The 25,982-nt window shown below is 43.0% G+C and overlaps 1 protein-coding gene across 2 annotated transcripts in view; it reads left to right on the top strand.

Moving 5' to 3' along the window:
• Positions 1 to 25,258, top strand: part of Ptc (protein patched) — a 60,073-nt gene extending 34,815 nt beyond the window's left edge. The window contains exons 5-11 of one of the 2 annotated variants that reach the window (XM_076809762.1): positions 5,788 to 5,885; positions 6,815 to 7,028; positions 19,044 to 19,451; positions 19,998 to 21,830; positions 21,923 to 22,411; positions 22,939 to 23,062; positions 23,187 to 25,258. In XM_076809762.1, coding sequence (XP_076665877.1) covers positions 5,788 to 5,885; positions 6,815 to 7,028; positions 19,044 to 19,451; positions 19,998 to 21,830; positions 21,923 to 22,411; positions 22,939 to 23,062; positions 23,187 to 23,332 — 3,312 coding nt within the window. In that variant the 3' untranslated portion in view covers positions 23,333 to 25,258. The remainder of the gene's footprint in view (positions 1 to 5,787; positions 5,886 to 6,814; positions 7,029 to 19,043; positions 19,452 to 19,997; positions 21,831 to 21,922; positions 22,412 to 22,938; positions 23,063 to 23,186) is intronic. The other variant, XM_076809763.1, reaches the window with a different exon arrangement.
• The last annotated feature ends 724 nt before the right edge of the window (positions 25,259 to 25,982 follow it).

The following is a 25,982-nucleotide window of genomic DNA, read 5'->3' as shown; positions in this document are numbered from 1 at the left end:
TTCCTAGGGCAGTGTAAGATCATTTGACGCAACAGGTTCGCGAAGACAACGTTGTCTCTGTTTGCTGTAAATGTGAAGGAAAGCTCGATTAATTGTGATTGAAGCTTATAGTGAGAATAAGGGCGTTTGTTGTAATTATAGTAAAATCATAGGGAGTTTAAGCGAATTTGTTTTGTCGAATTTAGTTTCAGAATCTTCCATTTTTTAACTAAACTTTATTAAGACACGCGAGGGTATTGTTCTTGGCAAGGATGTTGAAAAGAAATGTGATGAAATCGTCTCCATCGCTAGATCTTACCAATTTCTACAATTAGGACTGCCACTCTTTTAACTTTCGTCCAACAACTCCACATTCATTTTCCTACTTCTAGGCTTTGATTAATTGCAGTGGATTTTCTAATTAGAATTACAATATTAAATTGAAAATCTTCATCTTTATTGATGGATATATTCAAGACCCCTTTCTAGTCCGTTAATTATAAAATTCACGATTAAGGGAGAGTGACTTCTTAACTCCTGTTCATTTGGGGCTATCACGGACGATGGCATTTACCATTTTCTCTTAACATTTCGAAATTTTGTATGTATCCAGTACCTCGGGATTATATTAGGAAGAATATACATAGATATTTGTTGAAAGATCTTGAGATACCCGGGAAAGAGGTTAAAGATTAAACACTCTCCATCCGTCAGGCAGCAAATAAATATTCAATCCCACGAGCAACCAAAATTCGATCAAACAAGAAGAAAGACTGTGTCAGACCCACGGTGTGGAAAAAAGCAGTGTTTAGTAAAGATCGAGATCTTTAAGCAGCCGTTCGTATTTATGCCGCTAGGTACAGGTAATTCCGGACAGAAAGAGTTTTATCTTTTTTAAAAAAAAAGATTTGTTTATTAAAGTATCTATAATTCCTCGTGTTGCCTTTGTAGATAATTAACCAATGTTCAATTATCTACAAAGTAAATCTGATTAGAGGCAATAGCTTTGTTTCAATTTAACTTTTCCCTTAAGCGTTCGTAATTCCCCTACTCTCCCCTACTTAATGCGAAAAATTGCATATCTAATGTAATTTCGGAGCCCGTTGAAGAGTTCAATGATCTTTGAACGTTGCGGCGCAAAAGTGTGGCAGTCCTATCTACGATGCTTCCCTTGGATTTATCTCTGGATTTCCGGTGACCACGTCGTTCCCCAACGAAGTCGTAAACGTCGAAGACTCAATGCAGTGCTTGAGAAGTACAAGTCGTTCGTATCTCGCGTGCGCCGCGCCGTTTCTTGCGATTCTAACGAGCAAGCGCGTTAAAACATCGCCAGGCACATTTCTGGACGAAGGGAAAAGAGGAAACGGACGATTCACGTCAGAGGTACCGCGTGTCGAACCACTTCCGCGATGTTACGAGCGCGTCCCTCGAGAGCATTCGGTTTTATGCTCCATTTCTTTTTTCCTGCTACTTTGGGGAACGACTCGCTTCTATTCCAGTTTCTTTCATGTTCCATGTATTTATCCATCCAGCGAGTTCACAATGCGTTCTAATTGTTCGATTCGGTCCACGAGGGACTGTGGAAAAATGCACGATGGTGTAACTACGGATAAAATAAACTACGAAGCGATTCATTAGCGTCTGACGAATTCGCTGTTTGAAACCGGTACATTTTTTAATCGAATAAAATTTTAATAAAATCTACTTCGACTATTCTTCAGCCAAAGTTTACTCGTGTTGGTTAGCACGCTTGTGCAAGTCAGGATATACCCGGTACCTTTTCCAAAGTTATTTTCAAAATCGTCACAGACGACAGGAGTGGCAAACGAAATTTAAAGAAAGGAACCCAAATGTAGATCCATCTAAGTAATACGTAACTTTGAGCAGCTGACTCGAGAAAATACTCGAGCAGAATTAATCCGAAAATGCTACTTCGGGGGGATGAATAATAACAGTCCCCACGGAATCGTGTGATCACCGTCAGGCCTGGAATGTCACTGCCTCCGCGGTTCATCAAGTTTCAATTTTAAAACGTACGCCGAATGATAGATGCTCCTTATGCAAGGATCGCCCCGGGCAACCGACTAAATCACACGGCGGTGTCCTGTATCTCGGTCAAACAGGAATATTATTATCCTGCGGCCAGGGCACAGGCCGTTTCATTTTTACCGGGAACGCGTTCTTCATTTCTGATACCTGGCACAACACCCGAGTAATTCGTATTTACGATCGCTAATAAAGTTACTGCCACCGACCAATATCTAAGATACATTGCGAATCGCTTAATTGTAGATGGAAAATCGGTGACGGATGCGATAAACTATAAAGCACTGCGGTGGAAAGTCAAATTGTTCATCGAGCGCGTCGATTGCACCGTGCGCGTGTGCCATCGCAGAAAAGCACTCGCGCATACGCGGTTGCAGTGTCACAGGCACTTTGCGTCGCCAAGGGTGTTCTTTTTGGGTGTCCTATGTTCTATGTAGGATTCTTTCAGAGGCTTCGAACTTATGTTTAGTTTATAGTGCGTCGTAAATTACGACTGCTTTATCACTCCATAAAAACTTCGCGCGCTGTCCTAAGGTTCATTCAACGAGTCGAGTCATCGGCTGTAAACAAATGAACGTGATGGCCATCCAGCAGGGACAGGTACAACGTACAACCGGCTCTTTCAATTCTGGCCGCGTGCCTTCGATTATAATTTAGTAGTCGGCTCGACAAAGTTAGCCTTTTTCGTTGGGAACGTTTCTACAGTATTTCGTGAACATGGAATAGGGCATTGCAACGCCATAAGTTTCGTATAAAATTTCACCATTCTGGTGAAATAATTAGTTATCGTTTTATTTGGGGTTGTTTTTTTCGTGTGGAATTGTATACGCTGAGATACAGTACCGGGCGAAAAAGATTCCGTTTTTTCGATTTGTTTTATTTTTGTTATTTTTAAGCGACTTCAAAAAGGAGGAGATTCGACCCGCAAGTACATTTTTTTTATGTTTATTCTCGCATAACTCCTTAGCATATGGACCGATTTTGATAAGCTTTTCATTCGAAAGAGGACGATGCCACGGTGATCCCATTTTACACTGCATCAAAATTGGTCCAATATTTTGCCAGTTATAAAATTAAACAGTCAGAAATAGAATATCATTAAAAAAATTAAAACTGACTTCAAAAAAATAAAAATTCACTAAAAAGCAGAAAATAATTTTTTCCCTTATTTAATCTACGTTTTTCATATTTTTTAAGTCGGCGCCTCATCATTACTGTGTAAATCTGGTGCCGACTTAAAAAATATGAGAGACGTAGATTAAATAAGGGAAGAAATTATTTTTTGCTTTTTAGTGAATTTTTATTTTTTTGAAGTCAGTTTTAATCTTTTTTTTAAATTTTTTTATTTAGCGTCTACTTGGAACTGTGGTATGTGTTTAATATGCATGTTCCGATGAAGAATTGAAAGCTGTATAGAACCCAGTTAAAGTTGAATTTATTTAACTAACAAACACAAGTTTGAATTTATTTAACTAACAAACACTAACATTTTGGGGGTCGACAAAGGAGTTACCAGTTTTGGTAACTTTTTGTCGCCCAAAATATTAGATTTATTATTACTTTTCAAAACTTTCTGTCGGCTTTAAAAATCTGTTATCTTGTTTAATGGTATATAGGGTTTTTGTTTGTTAATTAAAGAAATTCAACTTTAACTGGGTTTTATACATCTTTTCATTCTCTATTGGAATATGTATATTGCGCAGATGCTGCAGTTTTGAGTTGACGCTAAAAAGTATCAGAGGCAGAGAGTGGATTGAAAAAATGGTAACTTTTCTGTCCTCTACTGTAAGTTAATTGGACTGGAGCAACCCAGGAAACTGTCACGCAGAGAAAGGTTGAACAAGGACAACGAGCTCGCGCAATAGGTATTCACTGATCTGAGCTCGCATTTGCGTATAATAAGGACGAGGGAGGAGCAAGTACAGGGACCACACATGACACTGTGCGCCGATACCCCGTCATTACGCCAGGCTAATTGCACCGCCGTCCGTTCAGCTTAGTCCTTGCTCATCATTCTACCTCCTCCTTCTTTGCCCTTCTCCTCCACAGAAGCTTTTCATTTACTGCGCGTTTGTACTTCCTTGGTATTTCAACCCTCCATTACTGGATCATACTGCCCTTTCAAAGAAGTCGGGTTCCTTTACGTATAGTGGTTGAAATTATCGTTTAAGGGGGTACTCCAGTGTAACTGCTCGTTCTTCAACGACATCTTCGGGAATTTATTTAATATAAACTAGAAGTTTATACTATCTGGCGTTTTGCCTGCATATTAAGATACGTTTGAAGTGATACTCAAAATTTTTTTGAGCTTTTTTATCGCATATGTAAATACATAGATATAGTCGGTGGCGCAAGCTTCATCAAATAAATTCTTTTTCGGCGGGCAATCGTGTGAGGACTGTTATAGTCATCCGAAATGGAAAAACTAAGGTTTATTTTCTTTACTATGGTCGTCGCCATGGTTGGAACTCCGGACAAGTTTCTATTCTCGTAAAAAATTAATTCTACAGAGCGAAGACAGCTAGCTTTTAACAAAAATCGAATATGTTTTCAAAATGCTGTCATTCTGCAAATTATTATTGTTAGGGGGCCTCTGTGGTTCCGACTATAGCGGCAACCTAAATAATTAGTATTATTTAAGGGATTTAAAGCAGGATAAATATAGAAGAGAAAGCACATTGCGATTTTTGTATAATTATTTTCACCGAACGGTTTAAGGTTCCAGCTTCAGATCTATCTACCCCACAACGTTCCCAGCAGATCTGCTTGTCCCAACTTTAACTTTCTCAGAGCAGAATAAATATTCCTGTCTATGTAATTGCAACTCTATTTCACTTCCAAGAAAATAAAAGCTTCGTATTTACAGAAAAACGTACGGAATAAAAGTTTCAGTTAATACAGTTACATTTTAAGACAGCTTTCTCAGAACAGAAAAGCTACAACGTAATCATAAAATAAAGTTAGTTCATAATTAATTGAAAATTTGCCACTGCCCTTCGACCTCTGGCGAACACACGTCGCCAGTCAAACCGTTAGTATGTATTAATCGTTATCGTAAATCGTTAATAAAGATCCAGCAATGTGGCAATTACGAGCTAAAGTAAACATTAAGTTTGAACGGTATCTACCAAGTGAATGTATCCGAAACATAACATTGTCATTACCTGACCACAGAAGTCGTAAGGTACGCCACATCATCGACGCGATTCCCTCGAGTTCCTCGAAGCACCGAAGCGAGCATCTGAATTTGACAAATGTCCGCGGCGTTCCCCGAATTCTATCCGAAATTCATATTATTCGTGAATCGAAAGGGCCGAAAAAAAAAAGAAGGGCGAGAAGGAGAGAGAGAAACGAATCGTTTCAGCGGAGGACCGCCCTATTCGAGTTTCCAGGAACACACAGGTGGCCTCCCCTCGTAATGCCCCGCTACCGAGAAAAGCCTTATGGCGATCGTTAGTCTCCACTATCGAAGGAAACGGAGGAATGATCGTAAATCGGAGCCGCGAACGTGCGACTCTCGCCATTAACCGATCGCGATGATTAAATACGTCGGATCATAACGATCCGCCTTGGCCCGCCCTTCGGCCCCCGCGCGGTTATTGCAATTAAACCAGGCCGGGCGTACGATAATTCGCCGAGCGATTGGCTCGTTGCTGGAACTCGCTGAATCGATTATTCCCCCATAAGTTTTCAATTACACCGCGGAAAGGTGGACCCCGGCCGTGGCGCTTCCTGACGAACTGGCTCTGCTTTCTTCTTCAGATCTTCGATAGTATCATACCCTGCGCCATCATTACGCCCCTCGACTGTTTCTGGGAAGGCAGCAAACTGTTGGGACCGGAATACCCAGTCCAGATACCGTAAGTACAAGAAACGCAGCATCGCCGGTTGCAAATTATCAACTGGAATGAATTTTTGCTGTCCGTCCCCGCCTGCCCGACAGCAATGTGGATTAACGTCGTGCCCAGTAAATTGATTTCCTGGGATCCACGTGATATCCATTTGCATTCCGTAATTATCGGATAGTAGTCGGTCAACTCTCCTCGTGCAAAGTAGCAACGGAAGCAGATGCACGGCGGTGGCGTTAGGTCGAGGAGACTTGCAATGATTAAATGTCCGAGCAGAGAACACAACGTCGCTCGAAGTAATTGGAGTGTACCTAATGAACCAGGAACAGTGGAGTCCACTTCATGGATTTCTAATAAAACTAACCCTCCGTGGATCGCACCTTGTAATCGCAAATTGGTCATATGGGGTTCACTGCACCCCGACGTCATTTTCGAATTACCATTTTCGTATTTTTTAATCTTCCAACTTCTAAGTGATAATTGTACATTCGCAACACCAATGCAACGGTATGCTGTAATAGTCTCTTTCTAGAAATTTGATACGTTGAAATTTGTATTTGAAAAAATAATTGCGGAGAAAGGCGATTTTTTCGTCGTTAAAATTTACCACATTTTTATAATTTATTATTACGGTCTAAAAATTTACAGAAATATTGGCAAACACGTGTCCTGGTGAGCGATACACGCCGCGCGACCGCGAAGGGTTAATGATCCAAGCATCTAACGTCAACAACTCACCCTTCCTCTTCGGAATCTCCATTCTCAGCGACGAGTCAAACAATAAATTAACACAATTGAAATATACAATCATTGCAGTCACTCGACCCGCCCTGCCGCGGCAAATCGAGAGCACCAGATCTCTGTATTCCGATAAAACAGCCAACCCTATTCGCAGCCACGACGGTCCATTTTCTTCCCCTAAATCTGTCGTTGCTTCGCAGGGGCATGCAAACGAACAAGCCGGTGCAGTGGACGAATCTGAACCCGTCGATGATGGTGGACGAGATGAAGAAGATGCAGTTCATGTTTCCCTTCAAAACCCTCGAGGATTACATGAAGAGGGCCGGGATAACGAACGGCTACCAAAGCAAGCCCTGCCTCGACCCGGCGGACCCAGAATGCCCGGAAACCGCGCCCAACAAAAAGTCCCAGCAGGTAAGGAACCCACCGTCGTCCCGGAGATTTTCGTTTGGCGGCTGCCTCCTCGTCTGCGATCCAAACGAAAGCGGAGAGGAGGGGCAAACCGAGATAGAGAGAGCCAGGCAGTGGCCCTGCGTAATTGTCGATTCATACGGAGCGGCGTGTTTCGCGGCGTTGGCTGGACTCCCGATATATCTCGGCCAACGGGGCGCGCCGCCGACAAATTCGGATTAAATTGCGCAAAAACGGCCCCGGTAACGCCGCAAATTGCTCCAGTAAAAGGTGGCTTCCAGCGCTCGCGTTTCCTCCCCTCCGTCGCGCCTGGGGGTCCATCGCGCGCGGCGCTCCCTCTCGTTATGCATTCACGATAGCAGAAAACTTTCGAGCCACGGTGTAATTACACGGCGCGGCCAGGCTTCTTTCCCGTGTTCCGCTCGCGTTGCCGGGCCCCGTTAACCCGAGTAGCCGGGCCCGTGACACGTATTACGCCACCGTCCGGGGCCATTCGTAGAACGTTCCGCGCAAAAAGCTCGCCAACCACTTATTAGCACGCTCGCCTGTGCGTCAGATAGTGGGATCGATGTTATAACTCATAGCGTACTCGGTACGTGCAATCACGCCGAACCTATGCGCTCAGCCGCCGCCGGGTTCTGTCTCAGCCTCGTTCACGGCCGGGATTTATGCCCCCCCGCGATCGATCCCGGGCCCGCCGATTGATGCACGTTGAATAATTACACGCGCTATCTGTATTACGAAACGTTATTGCAACGTTAAGGCGAGATCGGGCACTGCGCGCAGTGCTCGGGGATAAGGGTGCTTGCGGTTAACGATACCGGAGTTGCTGATTGGTAATTAAGGGGATCGATACCTGAAGTGTTACGGCAGATATATGAAGTGGTTCACTCGCGACTTTTTATTCCAGCTGCGAAGAATGCTGGAATAATAAATTATACTACTCACAGGTATCGGGATCTGGAAACGAAGCGGGGTCCTATGATTTCGAAGGTCTGATAGAATTCTAGTGGATTAGAAGTGACTAATATTCTGGAAATTATTTGTACCCACTGCTACCCTATCGGCTGGTTCGGAGATGTCTGTTGTTTTCCGTGTTGGTGGTCTCTTTTTTACGTAGAGATCGCTTACCTTATAGCTTGATTTGTGTCGGAATTAAGTTTTTTTAATTTCTTCTTCACTTGAAAACTGATTATTTATCGTAATAATAAGCCAGTAGAAATTATTAAAACAGAAGATAAACAGGCAGCCCACTGCTGCCTTTTATGATTACGAGAAAATGGAATGACGTATCCAGAACGCTGCACAGTGGTTCCGAAGCAGAGATGGAAATTTTTTTATTTAAATAAAATTCCGAATAAGGAATAAAAGTTACAAAAATTATTCGTTATTCGTTCGTTAACCCGAGGTAATTTTATTCGACACAGGACGAATAATTTTTTTTAACTATTATTCGTTATTCGAAATTTTATTTGAATACAAATTTTGCTCATCTCTGTTCCAAAGTGACTTTTTGTGGACAAAATTCCGTATCTCAGTGAATTCCCAACCAATTTTTATCTTCTTCTCGTTTTGTCGGGAATTATATTTTGTTAAAATGTGATACAGCAGCTTTCCAAGTTTTCTTTAGGGATTCATGAAAAACAAACAAATTCTGAACTCCTAGTTCCGAAAGAAGGAGTTTATTAGCCAGTTTTTTTCATATAACATTAAAATGAAATAAAATACAAAATAGCTATTGATTAAATAATTTAAATTTAAACAAGAAAACATTAGCATTCATCTTAATAGATAAAAGATTTTTTACGTTTTCTTCAAGTTCGACAAACGGAGTTGTCCATTGTGATCTCAAATTCAAAATTAAAGCATCGGATGATATTAACAAACTACGCATAACGTCCTGATTTGTTTAAATTTGAATTATTTAATCTAAGTATACTTATTTTTTATTTTATTTCTCTTTAATCTTTTATGAAAAAAAACTGGTAAATAAACTTCTTTCGGAGCCAAGAGTTAAAAAATTTGTTTGTTTTCCTTGAATCCCTAAAGAAAGATTTGAAAGCTACTGTCCGACATTTTTGTAAATTTAATCCCCGACGAAACGAGTAAAATAAAATAAAAATCAGTTGAGAATTCACTGACAAGTAAAGATCCCGAACTCGGAAATTCAAAAACTTCTGAGCCTGTGAATATGTAGAGGATTTCCCAAATTCACCCCTCTTTTAAATTGACCCCTCAAATTCCGGCTATTTTCCGATTTTGTGCTATAACTCGCGAACTGTAAGACTTGTAAGTTACCAAATGATAGTCCTAATTAAAAAAATAACTTCTGTCTTGAAACTCTTTTCTATCTTTTACAGATTGCGAATTACAAAATAAAATCAGAAAATATCCGAATTTTCACCCCCTTAGAGTAAATTTGGGCGGTGAACAAAAATTGCGTTGTAATCTCCCGAGGAAGAAATCCCCTACATATCCACAAAGTTTCAGATTTATTTTTAATTCCCGGTTTCGGGATCTTGCTTTGCGAGATGCGAAATTTTGCCCAAAAAAAGTCACTTTCGAACCACTGTGCGCCGCTCGTATCTTAAAACTGTCTTGGAGAGTTAATCATTGCTAAACCATTCCCCTTCGAAACGGAGGAATTCTATTGCCGAAGAGCTCGCCCCCTGGAGGGACATGGAACGCGTGCGCGAAAAGTCGCCATGAAAATACCGACTCGTAGAAACGGCAATCCCCCCCCGAGCTGTACTGGAACAATGTACGGGAACCTGGACGGTAAGATTCGTTCATAGGGGCCAATGTACAGAATAATAATTGGCCACTTGGAATTCTGCGGCCGATGACGGCCAGTTGCGTAGCACGTTGCGAGCCCGGTAGGTCCCGGACGACCGACGTCCATCCCGCTTTGATGTCCAAAGAGTATTCCGCGCCCGAAGCCGACGACCACGGTAATGAATACTTAATTGAGCGTACCAGTGGGGGGGGGGGGATATTGTGTGCACGTCGAGGCGCGATCGAAATCGAGAATCTCTCGTCACGCGAAATCAGAGGAGAATACTGATGCACGAATGTCTCGCTTCCTTGCCCGGAAGGGGATGCAAGGGGGCGAGGAAAGAAGGGTGCCAGCGGGGAAAATCTGTCGAACCGGACGTGGAAACCGGACGTCGATTATTCACTCGGCGTGTCGACGTGCCAGGGAGGAAGCTCGAGTGCGTATTTGGGGGAGGAAGGCAATTATTCGGTCGGTGTCGGAGCTTGTAATCGGTCGAATGAATGGTTAACGCCTGCCTGTTAAGCCGCCTTCCCACGCGGCCGCGACCTGTTGCGCCGAACACACGTGGACTTAATTCTTTACTCGTGAAATTAATGGGGTTATTCGATTCTGCTTTGAGAATGTTTAGTAAGTGTGAGGGGTACTTTCTTTAGTCTTCTTTTGGGGGTTGTTTTGGAGTGTAATGGAAATCAGTAGTTGAAAGATGGGGTGTGTGTGGTTGCATATTGTTTAATGATGCAAATCCATGATGAGAACAAAAATATCGTGTCTCGTGTAAGACTTTAATCTCACGAGACAATTATTTCGTTATTTTATTGTTTTTTTAATTATTTTATCATTAGTTTCATGAAATTAGACACTCGTCAGACAAGTTTCGTAATGTATTTTCGAAAATTTCATCTCTCGTGATTACTTAGTTCCATTATTTACATTTAGTTGTTGCTGAAAATTTACATGAGACTTCTCTGTCGTGAGACAAAAATCTCGGCAACAATTGAATGGAAAATATATCGTGAAACTTGTTTGACGAGGGTCTAGTTTTATGAAACTAATGACAAAATATTTAAAAAATAATTGAATAATTGTCTCATGAGATTTCAGTCTCTTGTGAGACACGATATTTTTGTCTCCGCGTGAATTTGCACCTTAAGGGGGGACTATACTTTAGGCAACGCTAAAACAAGCCGATTTGTGGGAATTTTTTCTGGAGAAATTATGAAGCAAATCATTTTGAACTTTTTTATGGCTTCATATTTAACTTTTGAAGATACGAAAAAATGTTTTGTATTAAAAATATGCATTGTAGATGTCGCTATCGACGCATCTCACTACAGCGTCGCCACCGAAGATGCAAAACGGTGGGGGTAATTCAGAGAAAACTATCCAATCAATCGACTTGCAATTACACATACAACTAGATAATTCCAAACTATTGTCGGTGGACCTCTAGTATTACAAAAAAAATAATTTTAATACTTCAGTGTAGCATAAATAGATAAAAAAAATTCCTGCAAAATCGTATTTCGTTTCTTAAGCTCTACAATTTTGTCAATTTTCGACTTTTTGGGGGTTTTTGAGGTTCATCGACAATAGTTTGGAATTATCTAGTTGTATGTGTAAGGGCAAGTCGATTGCTTGAATAGTTTTCTCTAAATTACCCCCACCGTTTTGCAACTTCGGCGGCGACGCTGTAGCAAGATGCGTCGATAGCGACATCTCCAATGCATATTTTTAACAAAAAAATGTTTTTTTCGTATCTTCAGAAGTTACATATAAAGCCATAAAAAAGTTCAAAACGATTTGCTTCATAATTCCTCAAAACAAAGTATAGTTCGCCCTTAAGAAGTTCGCTAATTTCACACAGAAGTGTTAATGAAGGGAGTGTAGCTGTATGTAGCTTTCTGTATGCCTAGATAGGTGTACGAAATGAAGTATGATAGAGATGTAATGGGACACATGTATCATTAATTCATTAATGGAAATATAGTGTTGCTCTACTTTCCACTATCACACTTCTTGCATATCTGTCACTCACTTAGCGTAACTTAGCGTCTTCTATGAGAGATCAATGGTGGAAATCGAGGGGGCGAGGTGTTATGCCCTTTCCCTGGCAAGGTGGGCTACTTTCAATGGTTTCCCCTGGAAGTGGGAATGGTACGGACCTTCAGCAACAGTATCCGAAATGTTTCGCGGGGGAAACGAATTTTCGGGCGTAACAAGATACCGAAACGACCAATTTTCGGCCGTAAAGTCGCGCACGAGGGCGAAGAAACGGGAGGACCGCGCCTTGAATGAAACGATTCCCATGCGAAATCGGCGATGAGTATGCGAGTCGCGTGGGCCGGGGCCACGGAGGTGCATTAAAATAATAAAATCGAGAGATGTGCGTCATTATTGCGCCACGTTGGTGGTCGGACCCTCGCGTATACAGGGTGGTCCTCGTACCGCTTACAACGATATTTCAGCTACTTTTCATAATTCAACGTGAAAACGTTTCGAACGAAAGTTTCGTGCTTTTTCATGGACCACAAATGAGCATACCGAAAAATTCGAATTTTATTTCTCTACTAAAAATTTGGGTCATCTTGCTGGTGTCTCGTTTCCTTACTTGATAAAACGAATGAAACGATGTACATGGCACAAACTAATTCATATCATCGGTAATACGATCCACAGGTAGGTGCTAACTGAATTATCTTAATTCAGGTTCTTTATGCGTCCTTCGTGGAAAAGTAGTTTGAAAATTTTGCCTTCTGTTGCTTTGAAATCAGTGAAGCTTCATTGGAAATGTTTTCAATTAAAATATTGCAGCGAGTCGTAACTATCGCTGTAGAAGAACCACCCTGTATGCAGACACTGTATGTACCATTACGTGTATACACTTTTTAGCGAGCATTGAACGGCATTACGCACCCGTCATTTCACTGTCATTAACATACGGACAGAGTCCAGCCGCTTTCACGTGCACGCATGGATCACGGCGGATTATATTCGCGTAACGACGAGGGGTAATCGGTTCGCAGAAATTCTTGATAGAGAGTCGCTGGAACGCGAGAGGAGTTGAAGCAGCAGGGCTATTGAATGAACTCCTAGCGTAATCACGGTGTAGATCGTAGGATAATTGGACATGAAAGTGTGATCGAGAAATAATTGGGTTACTCGATCGTTCCTCGAACTAAGATAGACTCCCTTGATAACCAGGTGCAACCTACGGACCCTTTCTCCAAATCTACAAAGAAAGTAATCCTAAATTTCACTTCAACGTTAGTGGATTTTTTGCCATCAAAGTCCCCTTGAAATCAATCTACCCATGGATTCCCTGCGGATACGCGAACCCCAAGAACCTCTGCTTCAAGCCACTATCAATCACAGTCAACCGAAACTCGAATTTATTAATTAATACCATCGCACTGAAACTTCCATTCAGATTTCTCAAACCCTTCAAACAGCACTACTTCGCTAAAGCATATACATTTGCCTTGCATAAATATTAGAACCCCTGCTGTATTTGCAGATTGTACACATTTCCACTGCCTTGAATTTAAAATACCAAGTGAAGTAAAATTTATTAGAGTCCTCCAACAAATTTGCAGCATTTTTCACAATTATTCCACAAAGAAGTGTCCTGATACGTACGGAACGACAGCGTACCTGCGCCACGGGCGCACGATTCTCTTAAGCAGATTTCGTCTTCCTTCCCCTTTACGAAGATTACCTCGTCAGGCTCCCAACAAAAGGAGAAGAGGCGCCGAACAAAAGCACGTAGAGGGTACAATGAAATTTATCCAGCAAAGATGCGCGTATATCGTTTGGCTCGATAACGGGTGGCCCCGCGGTGTACACGCAAGCATGGAAAGACGGGGAACGAGAAGGCAAGAAAGGATGAGAGAGAGAGTGGGATCGCGGGAGGGAAGATATAAGGCGCGGTTAATTAATTTCGCATAATTGAAAGCGTGGATTTATGTCGTCCGACGCTGAAAGGGGAGGAGGAATCTCTTCCCTTTCTCTCTTCCTCTGTTCTCTTCGTTCGATACCTCCGCCTTCTTGCGCTTCCTTTTACCAGCGACCAGTGTATCTCTCTTTTCCCTGGCCTCTCATTTCTACTTCTATTTCCATTCATTTTGAGCACAGCCGTACTTAAGGTGATTACACTTAATGGCCGCGTGGTGCATCGTGCCCACGGTGCCTTGGGATATTTCGAGTGTAGCTGCGGGCGCAGAACGTCCCCTGGAAAGCTTCAGCTAAAGGGGAACGCATTTCGTCCCACGTATACAGGGTGTTGGCAGAAATGAGGGGCACCCTTGCAGGGTGCAGTCTACGCGGCGGAACAATGAGAAGACTTAGTCCGCGCGTGTGTCGAATAACCTTTTGTCTTCTGGCCACGAGGCCTCTTCACGCGAGACACCTGCGTGGGTGGTGATTAGTGCTTCAGATGTATTCACGCTTCTCTGTCTCTTTCTAATTTTTTGCCAACACGCTGATGTCTCTGCAAAGTGGATACAGGGTATCTATGATATTAAGGGTCATTCTGGTTAGCGCGCCGATAAATTCAGCGACTTTCAGGAATTTATTGCGACGAAAATAATTATAGTAGTGGAATAAAACTTTTTTCTATTTATTAAACTACAATTTTACAGTAGATAAAAAATATAAAAGGAATACAATTATTGCTTTTAAAATGCTTTTCACAGCGGTCTTGATGTCATGTTTTCAAATTTATCCCTCGCTCGTGAAGGCGATTTCAGCTGTTAGACTAATAAGTTTGAACCGAAAAATCCAAACAGATTCTTTGTCAGTATGACTGTCGCTATCGCTCGGTCTATAATTAGTGATTTATCTTAAAAATTAGTAAAATGGCGGGCAACTACCGAGAAAAATGTTTTTCGGCTTTTTTCTTCTGATATTTTCGATTTTAAAGGTAGGTTAGACTCGTTAAAAATACTTGGCTGTGGAGTCATAGGTGTGCAGAATAAGCAGTCAAATTTATAAAGCAATCGGATGGGAAAAAATGACGTTTCGAGAAAAACGCGTTCAAAGTTTTCATCTATAGAGGCCGAACCTCTGCGCTCCCTACAAAATGCCTCTGTAGAAGCTAAAATAATCAGAATTTTTCCATGAAAATTCAACAGTACATTCTTGAGGATATGTACTTTCGAAAAATGTTTAAAAAGACAATTTTTTCAACCCCTCGAACCGGAATGACCCGAGAGTACTTAAACAATAAAATTAATTTCAATAAAATCTTTATTTATAAGCTTTATGTTTTCCCGCTAAGAATAGTAACAACTATTACAATTTTAAACCTATTATACTGTTTAATCTTAACAATTAAAATATGTTCATCTAAATATTGCCCCCTACGAAAAATTAATTATGAAAAAATCTAAATTCTTCAAAAGAATAAAACACAACCCAATACTAAAAATTTCTAACAATTCTTTAATCAATTTACCATCACCTATAAATATTAATTCTTGATGAAATTTTGGATGAATTTTAGGAGTATACTTATTAATCCAAATTATTTCAGCAATTTTTCTTTCCCTCCATACTGCACACACCATGCGCTATGCTCTTACCCCAAATTAGAGCAGGCAATGCATCGTGTGTATTCCGAATACTTTGGACACTGAAGGTGAATATCCCGTCGCAAAGTTGGGTCATCGAAATTGAATGGAAAATGAAGCGTAAGGATAATATAGGATTAAAAAGGGAGCCCGAGGAAGGGTTACATATTCGATTGGCTGAGCGTTAAACGCGAGAAGATGAAAACAGAGGATGGAGCTTTTGAAGGTGGATGTTTGGTGGCTTAATTGCACCTGTGGGTCAATTAAAATCCCGTTCTTCGGGGGTCGTTGGAGCAGGTAAACCGCGTCGTGCTGCTCGCGACCCGGGTGTTCCTTGCTGATCATGCATCCGTGGCTCGTTAGGCGATCACAAGGAGGATCCAGCTTTCTAAAGAGGCGGCCTAGCCCGCGGCCTCTCAAAAGATTCCTGCTTTTCACGAGTGCTTAATGGAATTATTATCCGATCCATGCCGATCGCATAATTAATGAAGAGACCGGCGAGGGAGCTGGGATCGATAAAATCGTCGATGGGCAACTGATACGGGATCTTCTTGGAGCTGTGTGCAGGGGAAAATCAGCGATCGAGGGAGCAGCTGCGACACCTTCAGCGAGCCAACGGAATTCTTACCCCATCTCAGCTGAATCGAATGAAATCGGACAGAAACAATCTAAATTACCCGCGTCGACTACAAAAATCTATTTCCCATTCACCTTTCCAAGTTTTTTCGTGCAATTCTCTACAACACTCGCCTCTACAGGCTTAAATCTACTGGCACTTCTGGTACATCGTGGGAGCTGAATTGAGAAAAGGTTGAACATGAAATCTTTAATGTCGATCGACGTGCCACTCATTTCGGTTAAGAGACCGAGCAAACAGCATGGATATTATTCTGTAAAGTTCATTTGCAAAATCGCTACACGCTAGTGGGTAACTATGCCACGTGTTTGGGCCAACTGAGAGCTGTTCATCGGGCCAATGCATATTACCGCAGGAGTATCCAGGTGTAAGGGACGATGGATTCGAGTGGAACATAACGCGACTACCGGTTTGCTGTTAGCCACTCGTGACTTCGGACACGCGGAGAAAAACACGAACAGCGTGTCACTAGTGCTTTGACGTGTTACGACATCCATAGTGTCCGCTCATGGAACTATGTAACGCGCTGCATAGAACCCATACAGCTAGAGGTAATACTAAGAGGAGCTGACTTCCGCTAAGTGCTGACCACTAAATCAACGAGGACACAGAGTTCGCAGAAACTCGATCAATATCGCGATGTGAAACCACGATTCGAATCACACGGATTGATAAACAAACACTCGCGTGGCCCGCCACAGATAACCCACCATGCAAGGCGATACCTGGAACACGCGGTAATCGCCGTGGGTGGGCTCCATCGTTACCACTATTAGCTCGTGCATTCACTGACACGCGGCTGTCGAGAAATCGCGTGAAGCGAGAATTCTTGAAAGATTACGCGACATAGTCGGCCGTTATCCTCCGCCATAATACGCAAAGTAACTTTACCCTTCGACAAACAATTAAACCGATTTTTGCCGCCCCTTGTATTTAATTATAAATAATTATTTTGAAATATACTTTTTCACGGTGAGTGAAATTTTTTGCAGGTGTTTGTCGAATAACCGAAGCCTTGTGTAAAGATCTTTAATATAGGTACACACCTTTTGCCTAGGATGATACTAATTATGTGGGTGATTTAATAACAATTTGCAAGTTTAACGCTTTTTCAAAATGTTGTACTTTTTTTATTGATTTTAATTTTCTCTTTCTACCAATTTTGCTGCTCCGAGCAGTTGCCCGGTTTGCACCCCTCTGCATCGGGCCCTGACTGTCGTTGAGATACTAAAAATTACAAATACCAAATATTTCGTGGTTCGAGCGCTTCGGTTACAAACGGCAGTGGTTTTTTTTGTCGGTGGGTCAGTAACCGAAATCTACGAATCTGTGAAGCGTGACCGTGGCTGGGAGCCGGTGTCGAGTCACGTTAGGAATTCTTTTGCTTGTCGAAGGAATAATTCCGAATGGAAAGAGGGTTTCGAATGGGCGTTCCTTTGTGGCCCCGAGAAATGATAAAAACGCGATCGTAAGTGAGAGACGACGGCCTAGGGTGGCCTCCTCCGGGGTGTTGCGCGGACCTCACAGCGAGATTTTATGGGGACCTATAAAAGGAGCATACCAGTCAGGACTTTAAACGATCGCCGTCTAGTTGCTTGGACCTTGTCCAATGTTCCCCTATATCGTGCCAAGATAAATAACACGGACAGGATGAGCCGTGGAGGAGATGCTTATCCCTCTGTAACGAATGCATTGTGACGGCTGCACGATTCACAATTCATTAGTGGACGTTTAATGAGACTTGGGGAATGGTCATTTAAACAGTGTGACGGGTTACTCGGGAGTAACGTGCTTTTCTGAATAAACAGTCCCGATCCCCCTTGCAAGATTGATCGATGCGATTCTCTTTCATTCTTAGACGTTACAGAGTCCATTGTATAGCGCTCGATATAATTGCAAGATCTCGTATTGAACAGATGCTGGAATAACACTCTCGATTGAACAGCTCTGGGTAATTCTGAATTCACCATTCCGATGAAGTTAACTTAAGAAACATGAGTCTAGCTCCGAATTTACAGACTCTAATACAGCAATGAATTTCCATCCAAACTTCCAAACTCTGTGCTAAGAATATTCCATTCTAAGGTAACAACTATGTACCTCATAACATTTGAAGTGACTTAGACCTCGAATATAATTAATAAATACGACTGCAGGGTGCCCACACGTGTACGCTAAAGCTGAGAATCCACCTGAAAGGTAACTTATGCTGTGTTATGCTATGCTAAGTTTTAAAAAATTAGCTTCAATACATAAGCCGGGAATCCACTTGAAAGCTAAGCTAAGCCAAGCTCAGCTAATCTAAGCTAAGCTCAGCTCAGCTCACCTCAGCTCAGCTAATCTAAGCTAAGCTCAGCTCAGCTCACCTCAGCTCAGCTTAGCTCAGCTCAGCTCAGCTCAGCTCAGCTCAGCTCATCAGCTCACAATCAGCTATGCTGTGTTGTGCTGTGCTGTGCTGTGCTGTGCTGTGCTGTGCTGTGCTGTGATGTGCTGTGCTGTGCTGTGCTGTGCTATGCTATGCTGTGCTATGCTATGCTATGTCATGCTATGCTAAGTTTTAAAAAATAAGCTTCAATACATCCTTATGGAACGGTTTCCCCCAAAAGCTAAGCTAAGCTGTGCTGTTTGTTTCGGAAGCTAAGTTAGCTCAGCATAGCTCTGAAGCTCCGGCTACGTGAAGCTAACTTAGCTTCCGAAAAAACATAGCGCAGCTAAGCTCTGAATCTCCGGCTACGTGGAGCTAACTGAGCTTCCGAAAAAACATAGCGCAGCTAAGCTTAGCTTTTGATGGAAACGGATCCACAAGGATGTATTGAAGCTAATTTTTACTAAAACTTAGCACAGCATAGTATAGCTTAGCTTAGTTTCCAGGCGGATCCCCGGATTAAGCGTTGAAATCTCCAAGCTTCGAGGGTGAAGTAATACCTACTACTTTAGAAGAAAATATACTTCACACAGAGTTGGGAGATTTGGATGAATTTGAGCATTTGAATGAACTGCGAGTGATGCTTATCGCGTAACGTGTTTTCTGCCACCAGGTACCAGACATTGGAGCCGAGTTAACGGGCGGCTGTTACGGTTTCGCCGCGAAATATATGCATTGGCCCGAGGAGCTGCTCGTCGGCGGTGCCAAGCACAATAAGACTGGCCACTTGACTCGCGCAGCTGCGCTCCAGACCGTTGTGCAGCTGATGGGAGAACGGGAGCTTTACGATTACTTCGCCGGCACCTACAAGGTACACCACATCGACTGGTCCCAGGAGAAGGCGTCCCAAGTGCTCGAGACCTGGCAGCGTGCTTTCAGCAATCAGGTGAAGAGGCATCTGCAGGCGAACGACTCGGCGCCCTACAATCTGTACGCGTTCAGCACGACGACCATGAACGACATACTCGGGAAGTACAGCGAGGTGTCCGTCATGAAGATCGCCATTGGCTGCGCGATTATGGTTGGTACAAGTCTTCTCGAACATTGGACGTTTTGTAGGATATACTCGAATAGTGGGAGCCAGAGTTCTGCCTTGAATGGGTTTCGAGGTGTGCTCAATATATTCGAGTTTAACGTGTTACTCGTTCGGTTAACACAGTATGTGTCTTGCCTTGAAATAAGAAAGAATGAAAAACAGGAAAATAGCTATCAGGTTGGTAGTAGAAACTTGCAAACCTCAATACCCTTTCAATGCAGAGATCTCCTAAAAGCAACGAGTCAAACTCTGGGAATCCCTATTCTCCTACTCATTGTATAGTACCTACAACGAGAGAACGATAAAAATGTGTAGACATAAGTTCGTAAACATTCGAGTTAAAGTTTCTCTAAAACTTCTCTACTAATCAGACAAAGCTCAGATTCTTCGAGAGTCCACTGAGTAACGCTACAAGTCGGAGCAATGGCATGTTGTACTACTGATTCTCTTACAACGCCTCGCTAGCTGCCACGCTATAACGATCCATCGTGTCAAATACTTTTAACGATAACCACATCTACTCTGTTACAGCTTCTGTACGCTGGTGTAGCCCTCCTTCGATGGAAGGACCCCGTGCGTTCTCAAGCAGGTGTCGGCATAGCCGGCGTAATGCTAATCTGCGCTACTGTGGCGGCTGGTTTGGGGTTCTGCGCCCTCCTGGGGATCCCCTTCAACGCCGCCACGACCCAGATAGTCCCGTTCCTGGCGATCGGCCTCGGTGTCCACGACATGTTCCTACTGACCCACACGTACGCCGAGCTGTCCGTGAACGAGGTGCCCAGTGGAGAGCAGACAGGCATGGTGCTGAAAAGAACCGGGTTGTCCGTTCTCTTAGCCGGCTTCAGCAACGTCTCAGCCTTCTTCGCCGCGGCGATCATCCCGATCCCAGCTCTGCGCGTGTTCTGCATGCAGGCCGGCGTACTGCTACTATTCAATCTAGCCGCGATGCTGCTCGTCTTCCCCGCCATGGTCAGTTTGGACCTGAGGAGGCGTCGTTCGGGCCGCTCGGACATCTTTTGCTGTTGCCTGCCGTCGAACGCCAGCAGAAACAAGTACGCGAACCGAACAGCCACCGCGAAGCAAACGGTGACCAGGGCCATTCCGCCGGAACGCCGCGAGACCTGCACGCAAATCCTCACGTCGCAGAGCGCGCAGAACGAGTCCTGGGTCGGCGGGAACATTGACGTGGACATGGAGAAACAGTGCACCGAGGAGGACACTCTAACAGGGTGCAGCCAGGACGACTGTCTCAGCTTCTCCTTGACGCAGCTGGCTGCGAGGCACTACGCTCCCTTCGTCACCAAACCAACGACGAAAGTTTTCGGGATAATGATACTGATAGCTGTGCTAGCTGGAAGCGTCTGGCAGGCGATAAAGGTGAACGACGGCATGGAGCTGACCGACCTGGTCCCGCAGAACTCCAACGAGCACGCTTTCCTGGCCGCCCAGGCGAAACATTTCGGCTTCTACAATATGTACGCCGTCACAGGGAACGACTTCGAGTACCCCACTAATCAGAAGCTGCTGTACGAGTACCACGACGCCTTCATGAGGATAAAGAATGTGATAAAGAACGACAACGGGGGCCTGCCGGAGTTCTGGCTCAGCCAGTTCAGGGATTGGCTTAAAGGGCTGCAGACCGCGTATGACAAGGACTACAACAATGGCTGCATCACCCAGGAGAGGTGGTACAAGAACGCCAGCGACGACGGTATCCTGGCATACAAGCTGCTGGTGCAAACCGGCCACGTTGACAATCCCATCGATAAGACGCTAGTCACTCAGGTCCGGCTGGTCGATTCCGAAGGGACCATCAATCCCCGTGCCTTTTATAATTATTTAAGCGCGTGGGTGTCCAACGACGTACTGGCTTACGGTGCTTCCCAAGCAAACTTGAGGCCGGAGCCAAGGCAGTGGATTTACACCAACGACCACGAGCTAAAGATCCCGAAGAGCATGCCTCTTACCTACGCGCAGATGCCCTTTTACCTGCACAAGCTGACAGACACCCAGGAGATCACCGAGCTGATCGGCAGCGTGAGGAAGCTGTGCAGAAAGTTCGAGGAGAGGGGCCTGCCCAATTTCCCGTCAGGCATACCGTTCCTGTTTTGGGAACAGTACATGGACCTGAGAAGTTGCCTGGGCGTCGCTCTACTTGCAGCTCTAGCAGCCAGCGTGGCAGTGGTCGGTATACTGTTGCTGAACATGTGGGCAGCTCTGTTAGTCGGCTCTTCCTTGGCAGCGGTGGTGCTGCAGCTTCTTGGGATCATGGGCCTCTGTGACATAAAGCTGAGCGCGGTTCCAGCTGTTCTATTGGTGGTCAGCGTTGGGATCGCTGTGCATTTTACGGTGCATATCTGTCTGGTTGGTATAACGATGCGGACTTAAATTACAAGCCTCTGTCCTTTGAGCGCGTAGCGGTTTGTTTATATGCGCTGCTTGTTCGATTGTTGCAGAGCTTCGTCACGAGCATAGGGAGCAGGGATCGAAGGATTCGGCTAGCTTTGGAGCACATGTACGCGCCAGTGATACACGGGGCGCTGACGACTTTGCTGGCAGTGGTGATGCTGGCTTTCTCCGAGTTCGACTTCATCGTTCGATATTTCTTCTTGGTGCTAGTCTGCGTCATCGGGATCGGCCTGGTCAACGGACTGTTCTTCTTCCCCATTTTATTGTCTCTGATCGGCCCATCCCCGGAAGTGATACCCAACGATCATCCGGATCGTATTTCGACACCGACACCACCTGCCTCGCCAGTCGTCAGGAGATCAAAGCCTCCAGCGCCTCCCAGGAGATCGTACAAAATCGATAATGCCAGGCTACACGCCGAGCCCTCTCTTACGACAATTACAGAGGAGCCCAATTCCTGGCACAGTACACAGGAGTCTTGTATCATCGTTCAGCCAGAGCTCAAGGTTGAAACAACGTCGACGTGTGGCAATCAGGTGGGTCGCGCAGCTTGCAAATTATTTATCGCAGGGAATTTATTTCTACAGCTACGTGTTCTCTTTAAATATATTCGACTGGTGCAGAAGTTCAGTTCGTTTAAACACTTCACGTGATAGTGCCTGTTGGGTGTTTGTTTGATTAGGCTTTAATAACCAATGTACAGTTTCAAACTTTTGCGGTTTTGGGTTCCCTGTAACTCATTTCATACAAATCTTTAATTAAATATGATCCCGAAGTGGTTCTTTATCGCGTATAAAATTCATTTGCAATTTTACGCCAAAGATCCACAATTGGGTAATTACCCAAACGCAAACTACTTTAGTGAAACTGTCAATGAACTGTGCAAGAACGAGCAGAACTTCTCCAATCACCTAATAGCTTGGTTGAATTGAGAGTGTCTCTTAATATCATCCCCTGTACGCTTTCTACACTTAACTGCTTATATGCGATCTGACACAACGAGCGCAAGGATTCTGAAGCCGCGAAGCATGATTAACGCGTGTGCTTTTGTTTTAACTAACAGAACTGTAGCGGATCAGATACAAGTGGGTCTAGTCGAATGTCACCAGTGACGTCAACATCTCATATCACTACCAAGGTCACTGCGACGGCTAATATAAAGGTTGAAGTCCACACACCGTTAACCAGTGAGTATCCACTCTAACGTTTGCCTAAAACTACTTTACGATATACAGATCAGTTAGGAGGTTTAACCGGAAAATCGGGGGTAGCTCCATCTATTGATATATTAATGTCCACGTGAAATTATTGTAGGTACAGTGGATCGTAGCGAAAAGTGCAGGCACACGGGTTCCAGTAGCAGAAGGAGCTCGCGCTGCAGTGCGAACGTTAATGCTGGGGAGTCTTCCGGTTCCGGTTCTGAACCGGATTCAGACTCTAACCCACATAAACACTAACGATAAGTCCCGGGAAGACCGGCAGCTACTGCTCAAGTACCATGCAAAGCGGGAACACACAGAAGGCTGACTAGGATAGATTTATAGTTTCTTTTCCTCTTCTCTCTAGTAACGTATGTAGTGATGTACGAGTACCCAAATGCTTAGATATTGACAGCTCTGCTCGAGGTAAGTTCGCGTTATCGTTCAAATATACATGTTCCCGTTCATTTAGTGGTCTATGAATTAGACACGTTACAACAGTACTCACTGCCAATATCTTAAGAGATCGCGAGCGAATGTTGAACGGCGGGGGAAACGGAAGCTACCTGGGAAAAGCTGACAGTCAGGGATCGTATGCCGGTACTCTCACATCGCTGCTACAACAACGTGTCTAATTGAATTTAAAAAACAAAAGTATTATGACTCAGAAATATGTCTTTGTGCTCAGTCACTGAATCGATGTGTGCAGCGAACACGTTGTATATAAATGTTCTCAAAGACGCATTTATATTCGTATCGCACATTCAATGCAGTCACTTATCCTGATTCCTACCGTATTGAATGTGCGATAATTATTGGGGATAAATGGAACGTATGATATTTTTAACGAATTGACTTAAGAGCACATCAAAGAAGATGCTTTACTATGCTCTGTGGTATACGACAGTTTCCATGAAACTATGAGAATATTATCGCGCAAAGTAGAAAATTTTAATTATCTGTTCTATAATTGTTAATAACGCGGCGAGGGTGGTCGGGGAACGCAAGGAATTCGGACGTTTGTATAGTATTCCCCGACAAGTTCTCGTAAAGTCCGTTGATATTATATTAATAGGTATTAACATTTTTCTCAAAATGTTAAGTTTATCGAGATACGAAACTTTACCAAGATGTTCTCCTTTGAAAGCTACGAATAACTTTATACGCATAATATTCTGCACCGAGAATTTTCATAAATGAATACGTTCGAATGAAAGCACGTAGAAAACGCATTCACTAAAAGCATCCGTACCCGTTCGGGTACTGAGACGGTCCAAGGTTTACAGATTACGTTCACGTAATGCTGGTAGAAATGACTTCTAATTTAGAAGTGGCTACGAAAATATAGACTTCTTGCGATGTCTTTTTTTTTAATGACTAAAACGTGGTGCCTTGAAAAGAAAAGATTATAAAATTTGAATATTAACTACTATTTATTTTATATGCTAACAGTAACGAGCAGTGTGTATATGACTTGAGCGATATTGAATCTTAAATCTATTTATTATTTATTTTATGCCCTACAACTTTAATATCACGAATATTTAAAGCGATACGTTTTGTACAATGCCTATTTCATATGATAATTTGTAAAAAAAAATACTTAATTATTTATGTCACCCTATATAATATTTTTATATAAAATCGTTACTTAATTTAATAAAATAAGTCAATCTATCCGACTCGTACCTCTAATGTAAAAAAGTGTAATATATTATTCCACGGCTGATGTCCGCGTACATGGTTCGATAAGTACGTCGCAGAATTATGTACAATAAAAGTATTTTTATGCAAAGTCAACTTGTAAACATAACGAACGCGAAATAAGGTATTTAATTGAAAAAAGATGCTCTATAATAGATGTAGTATTTTTACCTGTGCATAAGAAACATCTTTTTAAGAGAGAGAATAGTCAATGTACCTCCCTTGTACTTGCTAAATTATACTGCCACTATCCATCCAATTACGACTGGTAAAAATTCGCGTGCCTTTTAAACGTATCTCGAAACCCAGAGCCAGTAATTCTTCCTGATACTAAGTCTCAACTGGTGGTGTAAAAATTAACTTACTACTACTTTTAATATTATAGAAGCTAATTATTTTTATATACTGAATATAGAAGCGATTAATTGTATGATTTATAATCTTCATTTGTACATAAATATAATGACGATATCATAATAATTTCCAGTGCATTTCGTTTCTCTTCTCGCTTCCCTAACTCTGTGTATACACATACCGATCAGTGGCACCGATACAGATAGTATCACTAGCAGTAAAACGTAAACAAACTGCCTCTATGAATACGACACTCTATGTAAATCAATCGTCAGCTAAAAATGCACGAAAGACGATCGCGCGCGTTAGACTGTTTCGCCCGCCAAATATAAACAGTAAGTTTTAATAAAGTTTCGCTTACTGTCACACGTTTGTTGAATATTTGCCACAATATTCTCGCTAGGACGAAACTTTTCTTACAACTAGATGCCAGCCCTCGGGGTACAGGTATTTGAACAGTCAAACTGTTTTCTAAATGTTTTTTTGCCATCCTACAGCCATCTAGTGGCGACACCGGCAAACCATAAAAATATTAACTTCAATACGCGTTCCTTCATTGGGCTATTTATTCTTAATGGCAGAACCGACCTTAAAGTTTGCGGGGCCCGGAGCAAAAATCGATATTATTGAAAACGTCTAATTGAAAACAGATAACCTTACGTCTCTACTTCATGCGTCACTTAGGCTTGCCGAAAATCTATTCTAGAAAAATTGATACCTTGACAATTATACTTAATTCATTTAATTTTTATTATATGAAGACTGCCCGATGCTACGGACCGCTCTACTTAATGGATCCGTAACAATGCTACTTCATACGACTACCGATGAGCATATAATCAGGGGCGGA

This window comes from Andrena cerasifolii, chromosome 4, assembly GCF_050908995.1.
Source record: "Andrena cerasifolii isolate SP2316 chromosome 4, iyAndCera1_principal, whole genome shotgun sequence".
NCBI classification, from domain to species: domain Eukaryota; kingdom Metazoa; phylum Arthropoda; class Insecta; order Hymenoptera; family Andrenidae; genus Andrena; species Andrena cerasifolii.
The sequence above is the reverse complement of the archived record's forward strand: the minus strand, read 5'-3'. Positions and strand labels throughout refer to the sequence as shown.